Here is a 20,258-nt window from a genome sequence, read left to right as displayed (position 1 = left end):
CCATGAAACATTAAAAAGTGTAGTCTCGTGGAATATGTCATTAGCTATCTTTTTAAAAAAATGCAGCACATGTAATGTCAGTCAGGACCTCTCTGGGCAGCAAAGAGAACGCTTTTCTTGAAGTGGTCACGTGCAACCATGTTCTGTTGGCACATCTAAAATAGGTTAAAAAGCGCATACTGTTCACCTATTCAAATTCTAAACCAATACTCCTTCTTGGGACATGTGCCTTTTGAATGCAGAGGCTGCTCCTGAACGGTAAAAGCCCAGTGGGTGAGAAAACGAGACCATTCCACCCCATCCCAGCCCCCATCCCTGCCTGTGCGTAGAGGATGGCTGGAAGGGGAAGGTGCGATCCCAGTGACAGCACTGGGGGCCCGCTCCTGCTGCGCGCAGCCGGCTGTGGGTTACGAGGGGTGCTGAGCAGGAGTGCCCGAGTGAAGGGACCCTTCTGGAGCCCAGAGCATCGTCCAGAGAGACTTGAGTATTTCCCTGGAGAGCCAGATGGGATCTGGCAGGCCCGTGCTGAGCCAAAGCTAATAAACTCTTGCTGGCCTCATGCTGATCTGTGTGTAGCTATGGCTGTGTACCAGCACTTACCTCTTCAGGGCTTAGCGGCTCAAGAATCAGGCTTCGTGTGTTAACTTGGAAATGCTGAACTGCCCCTGGATGCAAAGGTGCCCCGGGAAGTGTTGCATTCATTCTGCGTTCTGCCAGCAAGGTCTCCTGGACCTGTGCTTCAGCACCACACTTGGGGCTTGGTGTGTCCCCAGGCTGTCTGCGTGTAGGTGTAAAATTGGGAATATAGTAGGGTGTTTTGTGATGCTTTTTATTTCCTCAACTTACAGTACCTATAGAGATCCCAATGGGGATGACTGACTGACCCGTCTAGTAAGTTAACCCTTTTTGCCAAGTCTTGCACTGTATAGTTGCATCTTTTGGGGTATATTGCAACAATTGGAACATGAGAGAGACGGAGATGTTAGGATAATCTTTGCACGGACTTTGCACGGAGAGTGGTTAAATGCTGGAACAGGCTGCCCAGGGAGGCTGTGGAATATGTGTCCCTGGAGGTGTTCAAGACTCAGCTGGACGGGGCCCTGAGCAGTCTGATCTAATTAGCCTTGCTTTGAGCTGGGGGTTAGAGTAGATAACCTCTGAATGTCCTTTCCTAAGTTACTCTCGTTCTGTGGTATTTTTAGCTTTTATTCCTCAAAGTTCCACCGAAGTGAAAAGTATCTCTCCCTTTTAGGGGGCTGCATATGGATGGTAATAGGTCCACATACTAAATATTTGTCTAACCAAGAGATCTGAAGAGTTTGACACTTAATACTCTGTTGATTTAATGTGCAGTAGTGGTAGCATTATCTGCTGCATTTCTTTTAACACTTGTTTAATGCCATAAAAGCTGAAATGTCACCAAAGAGTTGTATTGTAGAGAACAGCATAATATAATAAAGGGTAAATGAAACTAAATTTCTCTTCTATAAATGTATTTTAAATGTCTCCTAAATCAGAACTGTCTCTGACTTAATTAGCTTGGGTTCCCATAAGTCAACTTTACTCTGGCTGGAATAACTAGATGCAGCTTGAGAAGTGTGAAGTGGAACCCTTGCGGAAAGTAGACCTATTTTGAGGGAGGGATGAAAAAATCATTGCTCCCAAAGCAGCCAGAGTGTTTAGTGAAAAATGTGCTGGATGGTAGGAGAGGCAGAAATGTCCCAATTTCCCAATAGCTGTATGCAAAACTATCACATTTCAGTATGTTAGATGATGATACAGAGAGGATGGTTTGAAGAATGACACCTGGAGTGGTATTCGCTTAGGATCTTGTCTGGGACCTCCCTACAGGGTGTGATGGGTGAGCCATGGCCAGTCACGTTCACGTCTGGCTCCTCTGGTCTTCTGTTCTGCTGCCTCACCCTTGGACTTGAAAGCTACTCAATGGCATAATTAAGAGTTAAGAGGCTTTGGGACAGGAAAAGCAAAAAGTTTAAGGAAGAGAAGGAAATATATTGCACAAGGTATGGCTAAAGTAGAATGAAGGGGAAGGAGAATGGGGTGATTCTGAAGACGGTGAGAAAAGATAGAATGTGTTAAAGGGAAGAAGATGCAGTAACCTCAAAGGAGAATGAAGTTGAGACAAATGAGATGGACAGGCATATTTAAGACCTCCAAGAACCTACTGATGTCTTAGATGTCCTGTTACAGTTAAAAGTGCATACAGTAAGGAAGCATGTACTGTATTCCTCAATTCACAAGTGGCTTGGTGAGCAGCTGTTATCACTCTGGCTAGTAGGTCTAGTGATTTGGCTGCTATATGGGGAGTATGTATGTATCCATATATTTGTGGGGGAGGTTATATATGTATATACACATGCATATACGTATTGTTACATTCTTTTCTAAACTATTTAATTTACTGGGAAACAAGTACAGCTAGAAATAGCAATGATCTGCAGATGTCATTACAGAGGCAAATTGCTGTTATGACTTTGGATGGACATTGCTGAAAAGTGTTTAAATGACCTAAAAATAACCACATGTAGCATAAGAGACATTGTATGTGAACTGATACTTCTTCATGAGTCATTTCCTGCTGAAAGTGTTATGCAAAGCTAACTGCTAGAGGGGGTGTATGTATGTGATTATATATAAAAACCAAGAGCAGGCAGTGCTTTTTTCCCAAAGTTCTTTATGTGGCTCTGCTGGTTTGGCGTGCGAACATGGTGATCAGTATTCTGCCTATAAACAATGCTCAGATTTAGATACTGGTTATTGGAAATTCTGATGGCCCTCTGGGGTTGTACCCTGTAGTGTATTTTCCCTTGAGACTGACTATAAAGTAGGCCACAAGTTCTCAAAAATTCCTTGAACAGAGGAACTATTTGCTGCTCTGAGTTGTGATTTAAAATTTAATATTTTAACGATTATTTAAATAAAAACCAACAAATGAAACAAACCACTAGATGGATAGATGTCTCACAGAGACCGCTTGTGTGCAGCTGCTCTGTGCCTGCTTGAGTTGGTAGTCTGTCTTTTGATAACTGAAAACTACTGGTAACAATGAAACATAATGAATTACTTTAGATATCAGTGTTAACAATTTCATTGCTGGCTTGATTTTATCACTTTCATCGTGTGGTTTATGCACAGTTGGAAATGACTGTGTTTCACTGGCCAGTTTTTCAACTGGTTTCTGTCCTAAAATTTGTTAATCTTTGATTGTATTTAAATGCTTGCAATGCAAAATTCTGCTGTGAGTTGAGAATCAGTTCTAGGATAGGAATCGTATGATAAATGTCTTGTTAAAGTTAGTGCAAGAACAGTTTAAGGGTCATGTTTTTAAATAGTAAAAATGTATTTACTGGAACTTTTGGGGAAGCTTCTACCTAGCAAAAAGATTTTAAAACAAACAAACAAAAAACCCCAACCAAACCAAACCAAAAAACCACCACCAAAAAACCAAAACAAACAAAACCCCCAAACATTAGCACAGAGTCTGGCTCAAACCTGAACTATCAAACATAGGATTCAGTTTTCATCTTGACCAATATTTTGTTGTTGACTTCTGTACTGTATCTGTAATGACAGACTTCTGGCTTCCTTCTTTATAGGCTCAGATTATTCCTCAGTGGGATGGTTACCTGGTACTGAATCCCTGTGGCAGTCCACAACTATTTCATCAAGCAGTCAAAGCAATCCTGTCAGAAGACACAGTATAGCTTCCGACAGCGGGGACACTGGGATTGGTACCTCCTGTTCTGATAGTGTGGAAGGTGAGTTGACGCTTAAGTTTTGGATGTTTCTGAGAGAGGAACGATCCAAAAATGTTGTAAAGGTATGTTTCCCAAAATAACAGTACTTTTCCAAAGCTGTTGAGCGCATGCATTTTTTTGTTTTCCTGGCTGGCCCAAGTAATTATTTTGGTGAGGTTTAATTAATTTACTTCTGCATGAGTTGTGTGCATTAACTTGCATTTCTGCCACAAAGCTGGTACTTGTGTTAGATCTTTTGATAATTGCAGTTACAAGAAGTGCCAGATTTATACCGAGAAGTAATATCCTGTACTGTAAACAAGTGGTAAAAGCAGAAAAAACTTTTGAGGGAGTTGATGAAAAGACAATGCTTTCTGGTATTCATTGTGTGTTTCAGCAAAGAAAGGTTACTCATTGGGGCTGGGAGGAAAAAGGGGTGTGTTGTCTTCTCATTTCTTTCTTCTGGTGGGAAATATGTTTACATGTTATTGCATGGCATTTGACAGATAGTCAGTGATCTTTAAGGAGAATCAACAGTATCTAAAGGTTGTTAAAACTCAGTTTGGACTAACTCATGATTACTGAAAGCTGATCTTATCAGGGAGGGGTTCAGCCTCTAGGGTAGCAGCATCTCCATAACGTTGGCACCCTCCCTATGGAATGTGTCACTGTAATTAAGCCTGAATGAGAGAGAGATGAGGCAGTAATAAGGCTTGAGGTTTTCTTCTTGCACAGCCTTATTTCCCAGTAAGATTGTCAAGACTGAGGTAAGGACAGTGGGACTGTGATATATTTTTATCTAGTGCCTTTCTGTGCCTGGTAAATTTTTCAGGAGGGGTAGCTGAAATAAGGAAGAACAGGAAGAACTGGTAGAAATGAAGTAAGGAATGCTGGATCAATGTAAGAGACAGAAGTCTCTATAGCGGGGCTGAACATTCCTGAGAGTCCTGAATGCCTCAGAGTTAAGTCTGTCAGGCCTCTTTGCACATGAGGAAATCCTTTCCACCCTCTTCCTGTTGCATCTGTCAGTTGGAAAGGAACTCCCCAGGAGAGTCCTCATAGCTTTCCTTCTGCTTACTTTCATTTCTAAACCTTCATTGGCTCTGGCAAAATAAAGGTTTTACTCAAATACGCAAATGCATGGGTGTAAAACTGAAATAGTAAATGGTTATTAATGCAGAAGCCTTACTGCTTTTTCTTTTCTTTTTTTTAAGAGATGCAGGGAGAATAAAGCACTCTCATGGTGTATATATATAGATTTACAATCAGACTCACCCACGTGTTGTCCAACAGTATTTTCAGATGCAGCATTTGAATTAAAAACACGCTCTTCCCTCCCCCCTCTTCGAGGGCTTCCCCATTTGAGGGGTGAGAGGAAATGAAACAGCACCTCGTCATCAGATGTCCTCCTGGCTCCAGAGGAGACCAGAACAACTGTTCTGGGGGGGGCAGGGGGACGTATGGCACACTGATACAATCACAAGTTTGATAGGCATTTGTTACCAGTTAACTAATAGCTCTGTCCATTTGCATGCTTTTAATAGATCAGTTACAGCTGCTTTTGGGGTTTCTCAAAGTAAAATAAAGAAGGGAAAAGTTGCAACAACAGATAGTTCATGAAGTTTGTGCCTCTGGCAATGCTTGACAAGGGTCAGTTCTATTGTATCCTTAATGTTACTGATTTTTCCGCCACCTTGTTTGAAAAACTTCCAGTGGCAGAAAAGAAAATGTTGGGGGGGGGGGGGGGGAGGGGGGAAACCTAAATGTAAAATGAAAGTTAATGGAAGGAGCATATGACAGGTTTGGAAATTGAACCTATACATACATTTTTAGTGGAAAGTGCTGTTGCTTATGATACCTAGTTGTCTGCATCTCTCAAGCTGCCCCCTCCCCACATCCATGAAAAGAAGAGAGTATCATCATGATCTGTGGGACTGGTAATTGCAGACTTGATGCTGGCCATCTGCTCTCAGTGTGGTGCTTGGGAAGAAGCCCTTGGGGATTTTTCAGAGGGGGATTTTTTTCACAATTTAAAAATTGTAATGATTTGCTGACAATGCTCAGAGAATGAAATGTGGCCTTGCTATTTCCTTTCTATTACGCCTACTAAAAATTAAAAACTTAATTTCAGAGTTAACAACTGCTTTAATTCTGGAAGTTGCAAGTGAACTCATTTGTACAGATGTGTTGTTACTCGTAAATATGCTGGTGCAGGGAATGGAGCTCTGATGCATTTAAAATCTGTTTTTACTGGTTTTCCTTGCTTCTTAAATGTTCCTTCACATTTACCTTCTTAGTCATATGTCATTTCAGGAGGACTCCTTCTTTTTGAAAGTGCAGGGTTTAAAGAATAGTTCCAAGGAGCTCTTGTGTTTGGCTCAACCCTATATGGTTTGGAGGGGAGATGGGTTTTGACAAAGACAAGAGGAAGAGCAATCTTGTATGTTAAAATGTATTCTGTTGGTTGTCTGCATATTATGTTGTGCAAAGGCAGGAAAACTAGGAAATGAAATAACTAGTGGAGTTTCACTGTTGAAGTTGAGCAATGCTGATGTGCACTGGGGGAAGCTGAGGAGAGAAATTTAGAAACCTTAAATGTGGGGATGTTAGTTTGGGTAGAATAGATCTAAAACTTTTAATTGAGTGCTCTTCATTTAAGGATAAAAAGGCATTTTATCTCTGTAAACTGCAGTTAATGTGGTTGGATTTTTTTGTTTGTTTGTTTCCTGTCAGTAACTGGTTCTGCATTCAGATCAGCTTTTGAGTGAGATAAAAATAATTACTGTATTCTGTATGGAGCAGGAGGAAAAGATTTTGATATGGTCATTTCCAGGTTCTTTTCTTTTTAAACTTACCTCTACTTGTAAGTCAACTCTGTTATTACTATTTTCAACTTACCCTGCACAAGTCTGACTGAATAGCTTACTATTTGGCACTGATTGTAGCTAAGTCTTCAGAAAAATCTCATACTCTTTGTTAAGAAATATGGTGGAAGTGAAATGTAGAGCCCTATGAAACTGTTGAAAAGTTCCTGCATTTCTGGTAGAGTAGGAGGTTGTGTTCAGGATGAATTGTGTGGAAGAAAAGGTTTTAGTTGGTGGCCAACAGCTGATCAACTATCAGTGAAGACTCTCTGAATAGGCTTGTTCTTGTTTTCCTTCTCACTGGCAACTCTGAAATCGGCAGACATAACATTTGTGGCTTGTGCTTACAGGGACAAAAGATAGCTCCCAACATAAAACAGCTAACAGCTGTGATACATGTAGGTCTTTAGATTTAGGTTGTCTTTTAAACTTCAGACTTTGACCAAAAGATTGTTGTGACTATTTCACATCTGAAGCAAAAAGAGGAAACGAGGTCAAGGGGAGATGGGCGGCAGAAAAAAGCCTCTCTTGTAATGGAGAAATGCAGATATAAAGTTCTGAAAACTTTCAGTTACAGGATCTTGTGTCTTATCTTTGTGCAACTCAGAAGTCTTTCAAATGTTAGCAGATTGTGGTAAGCTTCTAAATTGTGACTTCTCTAATTCTCTGTCTACATTAAATGAATAGTCTAGATTAAAGTGCTTCTCTTGCAACTTAGAGTGTCTGTTAGGAAAAAAGCATGGGATACTGTATGGAAATGTGCAGTGCATTCATGAAGCATGTTGTTTCCTATTCTCCATCAGCAATAATAGCATTTATACTTTTACAGTTTTTAATAACCATAGTGACACTGTGCCAGTCATCCTTCAGTCTCCGTATAACCTTTCTTTCAGTACCATTTACAGAAGAAACATAGACTTCATGCTTTAAGCATTTTTGAGACTACACCCCTGGTAGAAATGCTGATTTAAGATGGATGGGTAATAGTGTCTCTTTTTTTATAGAAATCTGAAAAAGCATGGTCTGTTCACAATTTAAAAGGCTGTTCCATAGCTATGTGTAGAGGTTGCCTTTGGGAGAGGAGTTTTACAAGTTGTGGTTCAGGGAGTATTGTGGACTAGATGCAGCATACTTGATATATTGTCACTGCATTTTATGTATATATGACTTCTCTGGAACATGTAACTGGTAGAATAGGAACTTGTTTTAATGTTACGGACTCAGAGGAGTCTCTTGTCTCTCATTTTGAACGGCATATGTTACCTTTCCAATGGATTAAAAAAAATCTAATTAGTTCAGTTTAATTGTAGCGTTTCTTGATACGCCAGGGAACATGGTACAGCCAGCTCCAAAGGTATTTGATTTTGCTATTTCAAGCACTCTTCTTCCAGCAGGTCCAGAGCATGGTGTTTTAACACTTGTTTTTTTTTTCTTTTTTGCTGAAGGAAAAAAGGAAAAACTAATAAATACAGCTATTGAGTATAGTGTAAAGGTAGGATTGAATTTCAGGAGACAAAAAAACCTAATTATGAGTATCTTGGGGGTGTGTGGTTCTTTTGTTTAGTTTAGCATGCTGCTAAAGATAATGGGATTGAGAATGTGTACAGGTCATATACTGGTTTGCATTATCAGTTTTGATGTCAGGAGGGTGCAATAGCACAAGGATCCTAGATCTTGAGAGGTGGCAGTGTACTTTGTGCTCATTGTCTACTGTGCTCTGTAGTTTTGGAAGATGATGGATTTTCAGAGAAGTCCCTGAACTTAATTGAGTTGAGGTTAATCTCTATGCCTTTGGATCCTGGCAAGTATTGGCATAACTTTGGTGAAGTAGCTTAGTTATTTGGAGGGCAGAAAATAATTATGTTCAAGACATTCTTCCTTGGTTTCCTTCTTCCCTGATTACCAAGCTCACGTTGTGAAGTAGTGTCCTGCCCATTGTGAGTTAGCCTTATTGTGTTACTTGGGTATTATCTATCCTGACAATCAGAAATGTGCATTTCACTTAAGCCTGTACTAGACCCTCTTCCTTGTAGAAGAGGTACTGTCATCCCATGCTAGAATGAAGTGTCTGTTTTTCTGAGGGGAACATAAATATTAATGCTCAGGCTTGGCTGTTTATTTTCTGAGGTGGTTTTTTGGTAGGATTTGAACAAAGTTTAAACATGGGTTATTTCAGAATTCTAGTACCCTATTTCCAGGATTTAATGGATAGGAAAAAATGATGCTAATAAATTTCCACTAAAATAAGACATGGAGAATTTGCTTAAATGGTAATAGCATACTCCCTGTGTGAACCTGTGTACTCTGAATTTGAAATTGGCTTGAACTAAACTAAAGGCACTCACTAGTTCCACCTGTGAATGTTCTGCAGAGAGAAACAGAGGCTGCTTTAACTCGATACTTTGCCTTATTTTGTGATAGTTTCTTCATAGAAACAAGCTCATAGTACGCACATGCTCAGTTTGCCTCACATAAAAAATTTTTCTCCAGCTAGTGGGAGTGTCCTGCCCAATGAACTTGGTGAATTTTGCCTTCAGCTAACATCAGTACTTGGTTTTTAGAAAAACGACTTCTGTTTGTTCTAATCTGAAATAGCACAGTGAAAATAAATTGTGCTTACTTAGGGTTTGGCAGCATTCACTGTGATACTGTGCAGAAAGTTATCTCTATCATATATATTTTGGAAGCTATGTCACTGAGTTATATCAGAATGAATGTGTTTAAGATGGTGTGGGGGGTTGTTCCCCACAGGCAGGTAAGCCCCCACATAGTCTGTCTCTCTCACTCTCCCCCAGTGGGATGGGGGAAAGGATCAGAAGAGCAAAAACAAGGAAAAAACCCTAAACTTTTGGGTTGAGATAAAGATGGTTTAATAAGTGAAAGAAAAAAACCAAACAAAAATCAAGTGGTGCAAAAGCACCACCAGCAGACTGATGCCCAGCCAGATTCCGAGCAATAAATACTTTGGGAAAAAACTGCCCCCCCCCCATTTTATTGCTGAGCATGGCATTATATAGTATGGAATCTCTTTGGTATTTCAGGTCAGCTGTCCCAGCTGTGTCCTTTTCCACCCTTCTTCTGCACCCCCTCGCTGGGGTGGCAGAGGCCTTGATGCTGTGAAAGCACTGTTCAGCAAAAGACACTGCTCTGTTATCAATACTGGTTTTGGTCACCAGTGTAAAACACAGCACCATAGGAGCTGTTATGAAGAAAATTAACTCTGTCACAGCCAAACCCAGTACAATCTCTGCCCCTTATTCCATACCATTTGTATCATGCTCAGGTGAAATCTCAGGGAGTTGTTTTTAATATGTCCTGTAATCTGTATTTTTGGAGTATGATGGATATCTGGGAATCCCAGACAGGAAACAAGGAGCATCATGCGATGATCTTCTCTATATTTAGGTTAGTATCATGAGACCTGGGCATGCCAAGCATCATACATCTTTGAGAGATTTCATGGAGGACGTTGCACTTTTCCTTGCTACTGTTACATCAAAGAAAACTTTTTGGCCTGCGTTCATCTGCTCTGTAACTCAGGATTCATCTGCTCTCTAACTCAGGATCTCATGAAGCAAACAGGATTGAGATCAGAGAACAGCAAAAGAGAGGAATGTTTTGAGCCTTAACCTAAATTTGTATGAATACTGGAAACATATTCTGTAACTACTCAATATTTAATGTACATATTCAATTAGCATTTGCAGCCTTATCTGAAAAAAATCACAGGACTGCTTTTTAATCCTTTCCACTATGGACAAAGTAGTGCACTTAGTGCTAGACTGTAGTGATTTGGGATGTAGGCAGTGAGTTGCTTACAGCCTTCTGCTAAGCAAGAAAAGACCTGTTGCTGCTGCCTGGAGTTCTAGCTCAGGACTTGACAGAGAAGACTGGTTGTATCCTCCATAGAAAGGTTTGCCAGAGTCTGTTTTTTAACAGTTTTACACCACTACCTATTTCTGGAGGGCTTATGTTTTGCTCTTAGTCTTTGTTCAACAGACCTGTTTCTACCTTAATGTATGCTCAGATAAAACCTTGGGGTTTTTTTTTTTTTTTTTTTTTTTTTAGTGTAAAGTCCAGTTAGTGTGTTTTAATGTCATCCTTCATTTTAGCTGTGATTTCAGTGTACTGATGATAAGGATTTTTTGTAAAAAACCTTTGAAGTGGAATGTAAAAGCTCTCTGTTAAAGAGAACCTTCTTCAGGGCCTCACATGTGTTTCTGTGAGCTTCTGTGATAAGTCAGATGGACTTTTTACATTAGTTTTGGCAGTATAAAGGCAGCAGTGAGAAAGAACAATGTGTGGAGACCACTCTTATATGAAGCATAGTTACTCCATCTCACTTCCTTAATCACTGACTTTTCAGGTTAGAGGAATTAAGCGTCTGTATGGGAAATACACAGCAAATGACAAATCTGACTCGCTAGCCCAGGTTTTGGGTGAAATGAAACACTTTGAGTTGTGGGGACTGGTAAGAGGGGGGGAAAAAAGCCTGCAAGAACCTGTCTGCTCATGGGGATTTGTTTGCAGTAACCTCACCTGAGTTGGTAACAGCTGGCCTGTTAATTTTCAGGCAGAATAGGTGCAGGTTTGTTGCTTTTGATATGTTAAATTCCCTGGAGAACTGTGACTGGTTTGTTTTTAAAGTGATTATTATTGTCACTGTGGTTTTTTTTCTTTTCATGGTCTTAAAATGCTTCTTACCCAGTCAAACTTAGAAGGAGAATTAGTGTGGGTTTTTCTCAGTGCAAACATGGTAAAAGAAATCTTTGGAGTTTTTTCTTCTTCCTTTTAAAGGGCTGACAGATAAGATTTTGTTATGGCAATGATTGCATTTGTGTCAGCTGCAGTCATGGAAGGCTGTACTGTAGAAGTGTAGTCGGCTACACAGAGGTCACTTCTTTGGTGCTGAAAGGGAACAACCCCTCATTCTGGAAAGTGTCTTTTAAATGTGCACTTCGCAAATTAGAATGTATGAAAACTATGAATTGAGATGACAACGGAGTTGATCTGGTTTTTTTTATGTTATATTGAGCTGTCAACAGCTATTGGCAGTCTTTCAGTTAATTACAGAGTTTTTTTGCTTCCTTACTGGTCCTTTGATTTTTTTTTTTAGGGGTTGTTTTTTTTTTTTTTTTGGAATTGTGTTAAGTTATACACATATATTTTTTTCATTCATTCAGATTGAAGAGATAACGAGGACATGTAATTTGAGATGAGCTGAGGTTGGAATAAACCTAGAAAAACAAGGGCCATCTAGTTTAAAAGGTTCTGTTAAACCAAGATTATTCTTCTAGATTATTCTTTTAATAAGTTATTCCAGTTTTAGGTAATATTACAGTAATTAAAGTTCTCCTAAGTATTTTATTTAAATGTAGATGTTAGTTTTTGTGAGTATTGTAGCCCTTAGAAAGTGTTCAGTAAACATAATCTCATCTTCCTGCTGTGTTGAGGAAATTGCAGATGAAACCTGAGTCACCTATGTGCTGTGGCATTAAACACTTTCTCTGCTCTATGTTTTTGTTGTCCTTAGACACTTTTAAAGCTCCTGGAGCTGATGGTCATATTCTCACACCATAACATTGCGTTCTCGGGTTGCTTGTAAAGGTTGCTTCTTGTTTATCTCCACAGTACCTAGAATGTGTGACCCTTTTTCACAGCCTCATACTGAGTGCTACAATGTAATTTTACTGAAGTTTTGGAGACTTGAGGATTTGTGTCTTACTTTAGGTGCACTTACTGGTAATAGCTGATTTACCCAGGTTTACAATTCTTTTGTATTTTCAGCTAAAAATACAAATGTAAAAGTAGCATGTCATTAATTCATTGTAAATACAAGTGTTTGAAGAAAATTGATGACTGGGTGCTAAAGTGAATTCAGCATTAATATTGTGTCTTAATGGAAGAAAAAAAGACTTTCCAATGCAGAAGTGTGTAAGTGAATTCAATTTCTTTGACAGCTCATAATTTTACTGTTCTTTGTTCTTACCAGTAGCAAGGTTTTAGGGATGTGGTGAAAGAAGAAGGTTCTTAATTCAAAATCTACTTGTGTTTAAGAGGAATTGGCATGAAATCTACCAGGATAGTGCAGGTGAGAACATCTCCCAAGTAGATGTTTTTCCATTTGAAATTTAGCTTTACAGCTGTGTACAAAAGATAATATTGCAGATGCTATTTTAAAATAACCTAGAAGAAGTCTGTACATACTCTGAAGAAGGTCTTGGCTATACAAAACAGAGACAGATCTCTTGTCCAGTTTTTGCCGACACCGTATGAACTCTTTACTGCATTCATTTGGATGTGCCATCTAGCACCAGGTGACCTGTTGTGAGGATCGGCAGTTGATATTTGAGTTGAGAGCTGCACTGAATTTGGAACTGGGTTGAAATGAACTTGTTGCTTAAGATTTGTTGTGGTTCTGTTGTTAAGATCTAGACAATATCAATACTGTTGGTACTGCCAGGAAAAAAAAAAAAAAGCCAAAAAACTGGAGGCCCTGTGTTCCCTTCTGGCTGCAGGATGGTCATTGAAATGTAGCAGTAGACAGCCTTTTGATTGCAGAGTGAGAGTTGGGACCCTTGTCCGTTTCTTCCTGTTTCATTTGAGGGAAACTATTTTTATCTCTGTAATTTAACAATAAAAGAGCAAAAGTGTCATGCAACAGATAGGACATCTGAATATGCTGCAGTTTTAAGCCAGTTGCTAAGAAAACCTTAGGATATGTCTCAAGTTAAAAAGTACCTTTTTTTGCTTTGTGTTGTGATGACTTGACAGTGATACTGAAAAAAACGTTTAGGCTTTGAAAGAGTAGGTTTTAAAATGTGGATTTTTTTTTTAAATACATTTTTATTTGTCTAATAAGTCTTGGCTACTGCTCTTTGAACTCCTCAGTTTTCTGCCTGTGATGATCTTTTTATTTCACTTAAAGTTAGATCCATTTTGTCTGTATATAGATCCCGGACTTGCTTTTGTCCAGAATGACATGTACTTAGAAGGCAGAAGTTGAGCCTCATCCTGTGGATGGCAGAATATTGGCCCTTTGAGAGGAAACTGGTGTCTTGATTTGACTTAGGGTCCCCCCCACTGTTGTTAGTGGTGGAGGCTTTTTTTTTTTTTTTATACAACCCCCAGGCAAAACCCACAGCTCTTCTTTTTACTGTGAAATGCCCCCATGTTCCCCACTGCCACAGTGATAGCAAATCCTGTCATGAAGTGGCCACATGGAGGCTTTGTGAAGGTTTGCTGGTTTATTTTAGTACCATCTATTGATAATAAACCTCTTAAAGTATGTTCTTGCCTCTTGACTACTTTGAAATTGTTGGAGGGGAAAAAGCTTCCATTAAAGATGACTTTTCCACTGCAGTTTTATGTTCTTGTATTGTAGTTATCCTGTGTAATTGGTTGAAAAGTTTATGACTCATTCGGCTTATGAAAACAAATACGACTTACATAATGAATAGCTTTGTAGTGCATATTCAGGATTTTTCTGCAGAAAAAAGCTTTGAGGCAACCCTGGTCAGAAATGTTAGTTGCATAGATCTAAAGAGTATCTTCTCTGTATGTGTGTATTGTTTTAAAAATGTCTATTAACTAGCAAGATCAGAAAAAAAAATATCAAGGCAATTTATGGGTATATGTAAGAATAAAATTCTGTATGTTCTTAGAGGGAGAAAGATGATTGGCAAGAAAAAACAGAATGTGTTTTATTCCCTCTAATGCAAAGACTTTCTCTCAGACAGCAGTCCTCTGTGCAGCTTTTTCTAAGTTTCTGAAAACCAGAATGATGTTTTTCATAGATTGGGTTTGCTGCTTTTTTTTTTTTTTTTTTAAATCTCAGGCAGAGTCAATGTAGTTCTAAGAGAAATTAATTTGGTTTTGTAAACCAGGATAGCAGTGTTATGGTGGTGGAAGACTAGATCAAAGACTGTGTTGGTGGTCTGTTTCTGTTGGATTAGTAGGAACCCAAGGGTTCTTGTAAAAGATATAGGAGTAACTTCTCTAAATTTAGGTCAATTTCTTCTTGTTTAGTGTATGTCTGGTATTCCTGTGGTGTTCAGGAATTGCATCCTCTTCTGTGTACTGTTATCTGGGCTGCTGTTCCTCCAGACGCTTACTCCTTGGAATAGAAGAAGTGGTAAAAATAAAACATACTTGGCAGATGTTAGTAATTTGTTACCTTTCCATAAACATAAATTACCATCTCCCTCCTTGTTAATTGTCTTTACAATATACTTCTTGTTCCTCAAGATGACTGGATGGATATTTATTTTACTTTTTTATTCTTGTGGCATTGAACACACAGTTTGTAAGGGCGTTGCTAACAAATTCAGCAGATTGCAGAAGTCCTTTTCTTTCCCTGTGAACTTACTGTCCCGGAAGAAATCACATTCCAGTTTTGAGATCACAACATACTCTCCTTGACAGTATGGCTCTGAAAAAGGAAGGGAAGTGGAAAAAAACTTGCTTTCATCTTACGAGATAATAATGTAGCTGTGACATGACGATCACCTCTTAAATGTATGACACACCTGGCATTGAATGTCTGTGACAAATTCTGCCTGGGTGTAGGTTGGCTCCTTGAAACTCACCTGATGTTTAATAATTTAAATGCCACAGTCTAGCTCATCTGAAAAGAAAATAGGAAACAAATAGTTTAATTCAGACTTTTTTTTTCTTTAAAATGCAAAATTAATAAGGATTTTGGTCTCCTTGAGAAAGCATTTGCACTGGCTATTTTCATGCGGTAGAATCACAAATGTGGTTTAGAAAAGACTGCTGGAGGTCACTGTTTCCAGCCCTGTGCTCAGAGCAGGACTATCAGCAGCACAGACCAGATCAGCCATGACTTTGGCTGATTTTCTTGAAAACCTTGACAGGTTCCTCAGCCTCTTTGGGTAACCTGTTCCAGTGCTGTAGGATATCCCTGTGAAGAATTTTTCCCTAATGTCCAGCCTGAACCTACCAAGCCACAGTTTTTGGTTGTTGGCCCTTATTTTGTCTGCTACTATGGAGAAAAGCATGACCAATACATTTAACTATCTGCCATTTATGTATTTATGTTTTTGGGGAGGTGGGGTTGGTGGGTTGTCGGTTATGTTTTGGGTTTTTTTGGTGTTTTGTTTTTTGGTTTTGTTTTGGTTGGTTGTGGTTTTTTTTGTTTTTTTTTTTTTCCCCTGGCCAAAACTGTGTGCTGGCTTAGCATTACCTTTGGTAGCTTTTAGCAAGTCTAGATATTATAAAACAGCATTTGTATATATCTATGTGTGTATTTTTGACGTATCTTGCTTTAACAACAGTGCATGACTCCCTGTGTTTGGGCTGCTCTTCTTAAATACACAGGATAATTTTATTCTTGATGTTGGTCAGTGAATCAGAAGACTGAACACGCTGTACATGTTTATTAAATTGTATGAACTATGATAAACTCTTAGTGGCACATCCTTTTCCATCAGGGATTAGTCTACCACTGTCAAAGGCTAAATATATCTTGGATTTTCAAAAATAGATCAATCTTTCTAGGCTGATTTAAACAATGGCATTTTTTGTATGAAGCAGCAGGAAGTTTTCAGTTTTGCCATTTACATGTTTTACCATAGGAGCATCTAGAGTTTCTGGACAGGATTATAGTTTATTGTTCTATTTTATACACAAATTCTAAAGAACAGACACTTAATTTTTAACTGGGCGAGGGATGTTTTCAGAGTAAGTTTTCCTTTGAGAAGTGATGTGGTTAGAAATACTCCTTTCTCACTGCGTCAGCTGTCTGTATGCACTTACACTTTGCTGTTGACAGTGATGGCAAGGTTTTAATTCTAATTGGCTCAGCTTGAAAAGTGAATTAAAAGTATGTTCCGAGAGCATAGAAAGGGAGTTGGATTCACTGGGACACCGATAATCATCAGTTGTGGCTCTCCTCATGTGTTAGAGAAATCTTAGTAGCTGAAAGAAGTCTAGTTGAAAAAATTTGAGAGACTATTAAGAATTCAAAGGAGATGGGTTTTTCTTTTTTTTGGCTTTTGGCAGTAGTAAAATAAGACCTGGCAAGTTCATGGTGCAGATATTTAGTAAAGGGACCATGCAGATAAAAGGTTGTCTAGTGTATTGTAATCTCTTTATTTAACTTTGTGTTTTAATGGCATTCTTAAAAGTGATAATTTTAAAATGAGCCTTTATTTATTACTGTGCCAAATGCGTGTGTAATGCACACTAGTGGTTTGTCTAGATTATCTAAGTTTCATGATGTAGAATTAATCTGAGTAGGTACTAAGCTGTGAATTAGGATGTTTAAACTTTATATAACTTTCTACTTTATACCAGCAGGACTTTCATATACATTAAAGTGTAGCTATTTTCCATCTGGGAGGGGAAGTTAAAAAAAAAAAAAAAAAGTCTTCAGAGTATAAAGATCCGCCCCCAAAACGTGCTTATTTTCATCCTTATGTGAATCTCTTCTTATAGATCCACGAAGGGTCATTCTGGATTGGAACTGAATGGAGGGCCAGGCTATTTGCAGGTTTGATGGGCATGGGGTGTTGGAAATCATGGGTTTTCTCTAAGTTTGTAAGCTACACTGGAAAAGTTTGTTCTGTTGGGTGATACTGCTTGTGGAAGAACAATTCTTTTGTGGAAGAAAACTCTTTTGCCCTATCTAGACTGGCAGAAAAAATACTCATGATGAAAAAAAAATCCCTTGTGAAGAAAACAATAGCACTCTTTGTGGAGGTTGCTTAGATATCTGTTGTCTAATATAGCTTCTAAAAAAACCTGAGTGAAGTGATTCATGGCTCCTGTAGAACTGGAAATGTGCTGTCCCTGTGACACTTGGTCTGAACTTGATCTTATGTTCCTTTCTCTCTCCTTTCAACTCCTATCAGTGTCACCAGCTTCAGCGGTCCCGGTCAGGTCTCATTACTGCCCCATCTTCTCTCTCCTGATGGGGTTGAGGGAGAAGAGAGGGAAAACAAATCTGACTTGAAGTAGTCCACAGGATAGGTGTGCTTTCCACATTCAGCCCTTTCCATGAAACCTCTCTCGCCTCCACCAGCCATTCATATGATCTTACTCCTTGATGCTGAGGTGACTGTGGTAGAGGACTTCAGTACAGGATGCTCAGCTAGATTACTTTACTTACACAACTGCTCCAGTTTGTTACTTTCTAGTCTTTCAGTGTCAGTTCCTTAAATAAAAGGAAAGTGGTGAAAGGTTGGTTCTGGCCCGACTTCCTGTTTTATGGTCTTTGTTGTAATTTCTGATGTTATGAATGGCTCGGTTCTTGTAAAACTTGGGTCTTGAGAATCATTTTTTGGCTTTAAAAGAATATATGTGATATACATAAGAGAAGAAACAGGCCTTGATTTATACTGGTGAGATTTCTGCTTTTAGAATATCTTTGAGATGGTGCAGTAATACTTTTGTCCTTCTCTTCTTGCTGACTTGTAAAATGAGGTCTGGGAGAATTGCATTGTTTTTTTACATGTTAAGACTAATATCAGTAAGTGATATAATCAAACTCTTGCAGGATATGAAGATGCAGTATATATAGAGAGATAATGAATGAACAGCAAAAATTGCAGGGTTTGTATTTACCCATGAGTTTAATTTTTTAATGGAAATCAAAATGTATTTAATCCTTAATAGAAATTGGGGTGGAATATTCTGGAAGGAGATGGGGAACGTGAAAAATTCAGAAGCTCTAAAATAAGTACTTCTGAAGTTTTGGAATGAAATGGGAATTTGAGAGTAGGTAAGAATATTATGAATATATATGAATATTTATTTTAGTTAGGTCTGGCAGGTAGCATAGTCTAGTAGAATTAATAAAACATGTGACTTAATGCCAAGAGTTCATGTTTATATGGGACTGGGAGTACTACACTCCCATGGGAGTAGTATACTCTTAATTTACAGTAAAAGTTTAAGAACATTAGACTGTTGCTTACATGAGTGGGTATTATTCTAGCTGTCGAGAGGTGGGTGTGGGACTTGATGGAGAGCATGACACTTGTAATGGACTTCTGTGTTTCAGAAGTCACATATCAGACTTAGAGAAGCATGGATTCCCCCCCTCCCCTGCAAACATACTGATTTGTGAGGCTGGTTAAATAATTTAATTTATCTTTTATATGTGCTTATATAGACAGTTTCATTAATATGCATTATATGAGAGTTTGTATCTGTGTATATACGTACAAAACAGTTACCATGCTTGTTTGTCTAGCATCATTAATCTTTTTGGCCTGTAGTAAGTGAGAATATAAATTAAAATCTAAAAAGTAAAGTCCAGTACAGAAAGACAGGATAACAGAAACCCCAAATATTTTTTTTAAGAAGCTGTTCTTGCATTCAGTGTTGGTGTTATTGATACAGTTCTGTTTCCACTGCTCCATCATTTCAGTATTTGTAATTGTGCCTAATCTGCCTACAAATGCTAGCCCAAGATGCAAAAGGCAATTTAGCAGTGGTTGATTATAAAAATATTTTATGGAATATGAAGCACCGTAGTTTTGACTTATCAAAAATCATTTGTGTCAATGTCTCTTCTAAAGCTTAAGTGCATTAATAGCCTTCTACCACTTGAGTGGTGATGTGAAGATATATGTAGCTTCTAAAAGTGCTACCCTTTGCAGAGTTTCAGATTTCATCCTGGTAGCTTGGATGTGGGCTGAATGCCATTACAATTTGCTATGTTAGGGATTTACTGGTACTATTAGGTAACACTGGAGAACACATTAGATACTGCATTGTGCAAAATAGCTCTCTTGTGTTTCTCTGGGGTGAAAGATGACTTCAATTATTAACATCATTAGACAAATTTTTTTTATTTAAATACTTGCTGTAAGTAGACAATTCAGACTCTCTAAGCTAGTGGTTATGGAGCTGACTTTATTTCAGAGCTAGAGAGCAGGTCCTGGTAAGCTGTTTTCTCCGGCACCGGCTTTTATGGTATACTTTGTTCCCTGCTTGTTTTGATCAAAAAGTAAGATCTGAAGTTGAGTCTAGCTTTTTAAGAGTCCTATTTTTAATTTCTGGAACATGCTGTGCTAGTAATACCACAACTGAGGTGTTTCTTAATAGGTTGGAGAGCGGAGAAGAAACAGTTTTTTATTGTTTTGCGTGGGTCAAAGCGCTGCTAATGTGCTTGGATACCATAGTGATGAGTACTATAAATATCCAAATATATGCGCCAACAACTGGAAATAAATTTATAAACTAAATTCTTTCCATTATCAAAGGCAGCAATAGAAACATTCTCTGCTCTCCCACCTCTGGCTCTGTACTTGTGACCGCACATTGGAAAACAAAATGGACATACAAACTCTCTGTCTCCTAATTTTCATGGGGTGCGGAGAGAAGTGATCACGAAACTCTGAAGAAAAATGTAATTCTGATTGTTTGTGTTCAAGCTTGTTAGCTGTTTGTAAACAGAAAACCCCTCTTCTGTTTTAATATTGTCTAGGAGTTAGTGCTCAGAAGACTGGGTAGCATTACAGGTAGCAGCACTTAAAATAACTCTGCAATTCTTATGTCATATCATATGCTTTGTTTAAACATGAAGGCCGTGGTCAGTGCTGCTGGCGATTCAGTGGGTACTCAGGGAGGCGTGTTGGCATTCAACCAGCATCCCACTTAGGTGCTG

At 38.7% G+C, this 20,258-nt stretch overlaps 1 protein-coding gene across 2 annotated transcripts in view; it reads left to right on the top strand.

The window, feature by feature from the left end:
- CEP85L (centrosomal protein 85 like) overlaps positions 1 to 20,258 on the top strand; it is a 122,194-nt gene that overhangs the window by 13,839 nt on the left and 88,097 nt on the right. For both annotated transcript variants that reach the window (XM_069805118.1, XM_069805119.1), the window contains exon 2: positions 3,618 to 3,779. In XM_069805118.1, coding sequence (XP_069661219.1) covers positions 3,618 to 3,779 — 162 coding nt within the window. The remainder of the gene's footprint in view (positions 1 to 3,617; positions 3,780 to 20,258) is intronic.

Source organism: Haliaeetus albicilla, chromosome 17, assembly GCF_947461875.1.
Source record: "Haliaeetus albicilla chromosome 17, bHalAlb1.1, whole genome shotgun sequence".
Taxonomy (NCBI): domain Eukaryota; kingdom Metazoa; phylum Chordata; class Aves; order Accipitriformes; family Accipitridae; genus Haliaeetus; species Haliaeetus albicilla.
This window is presented reverse-complemented; position numbering and strand designations above follow the sequence as displayed.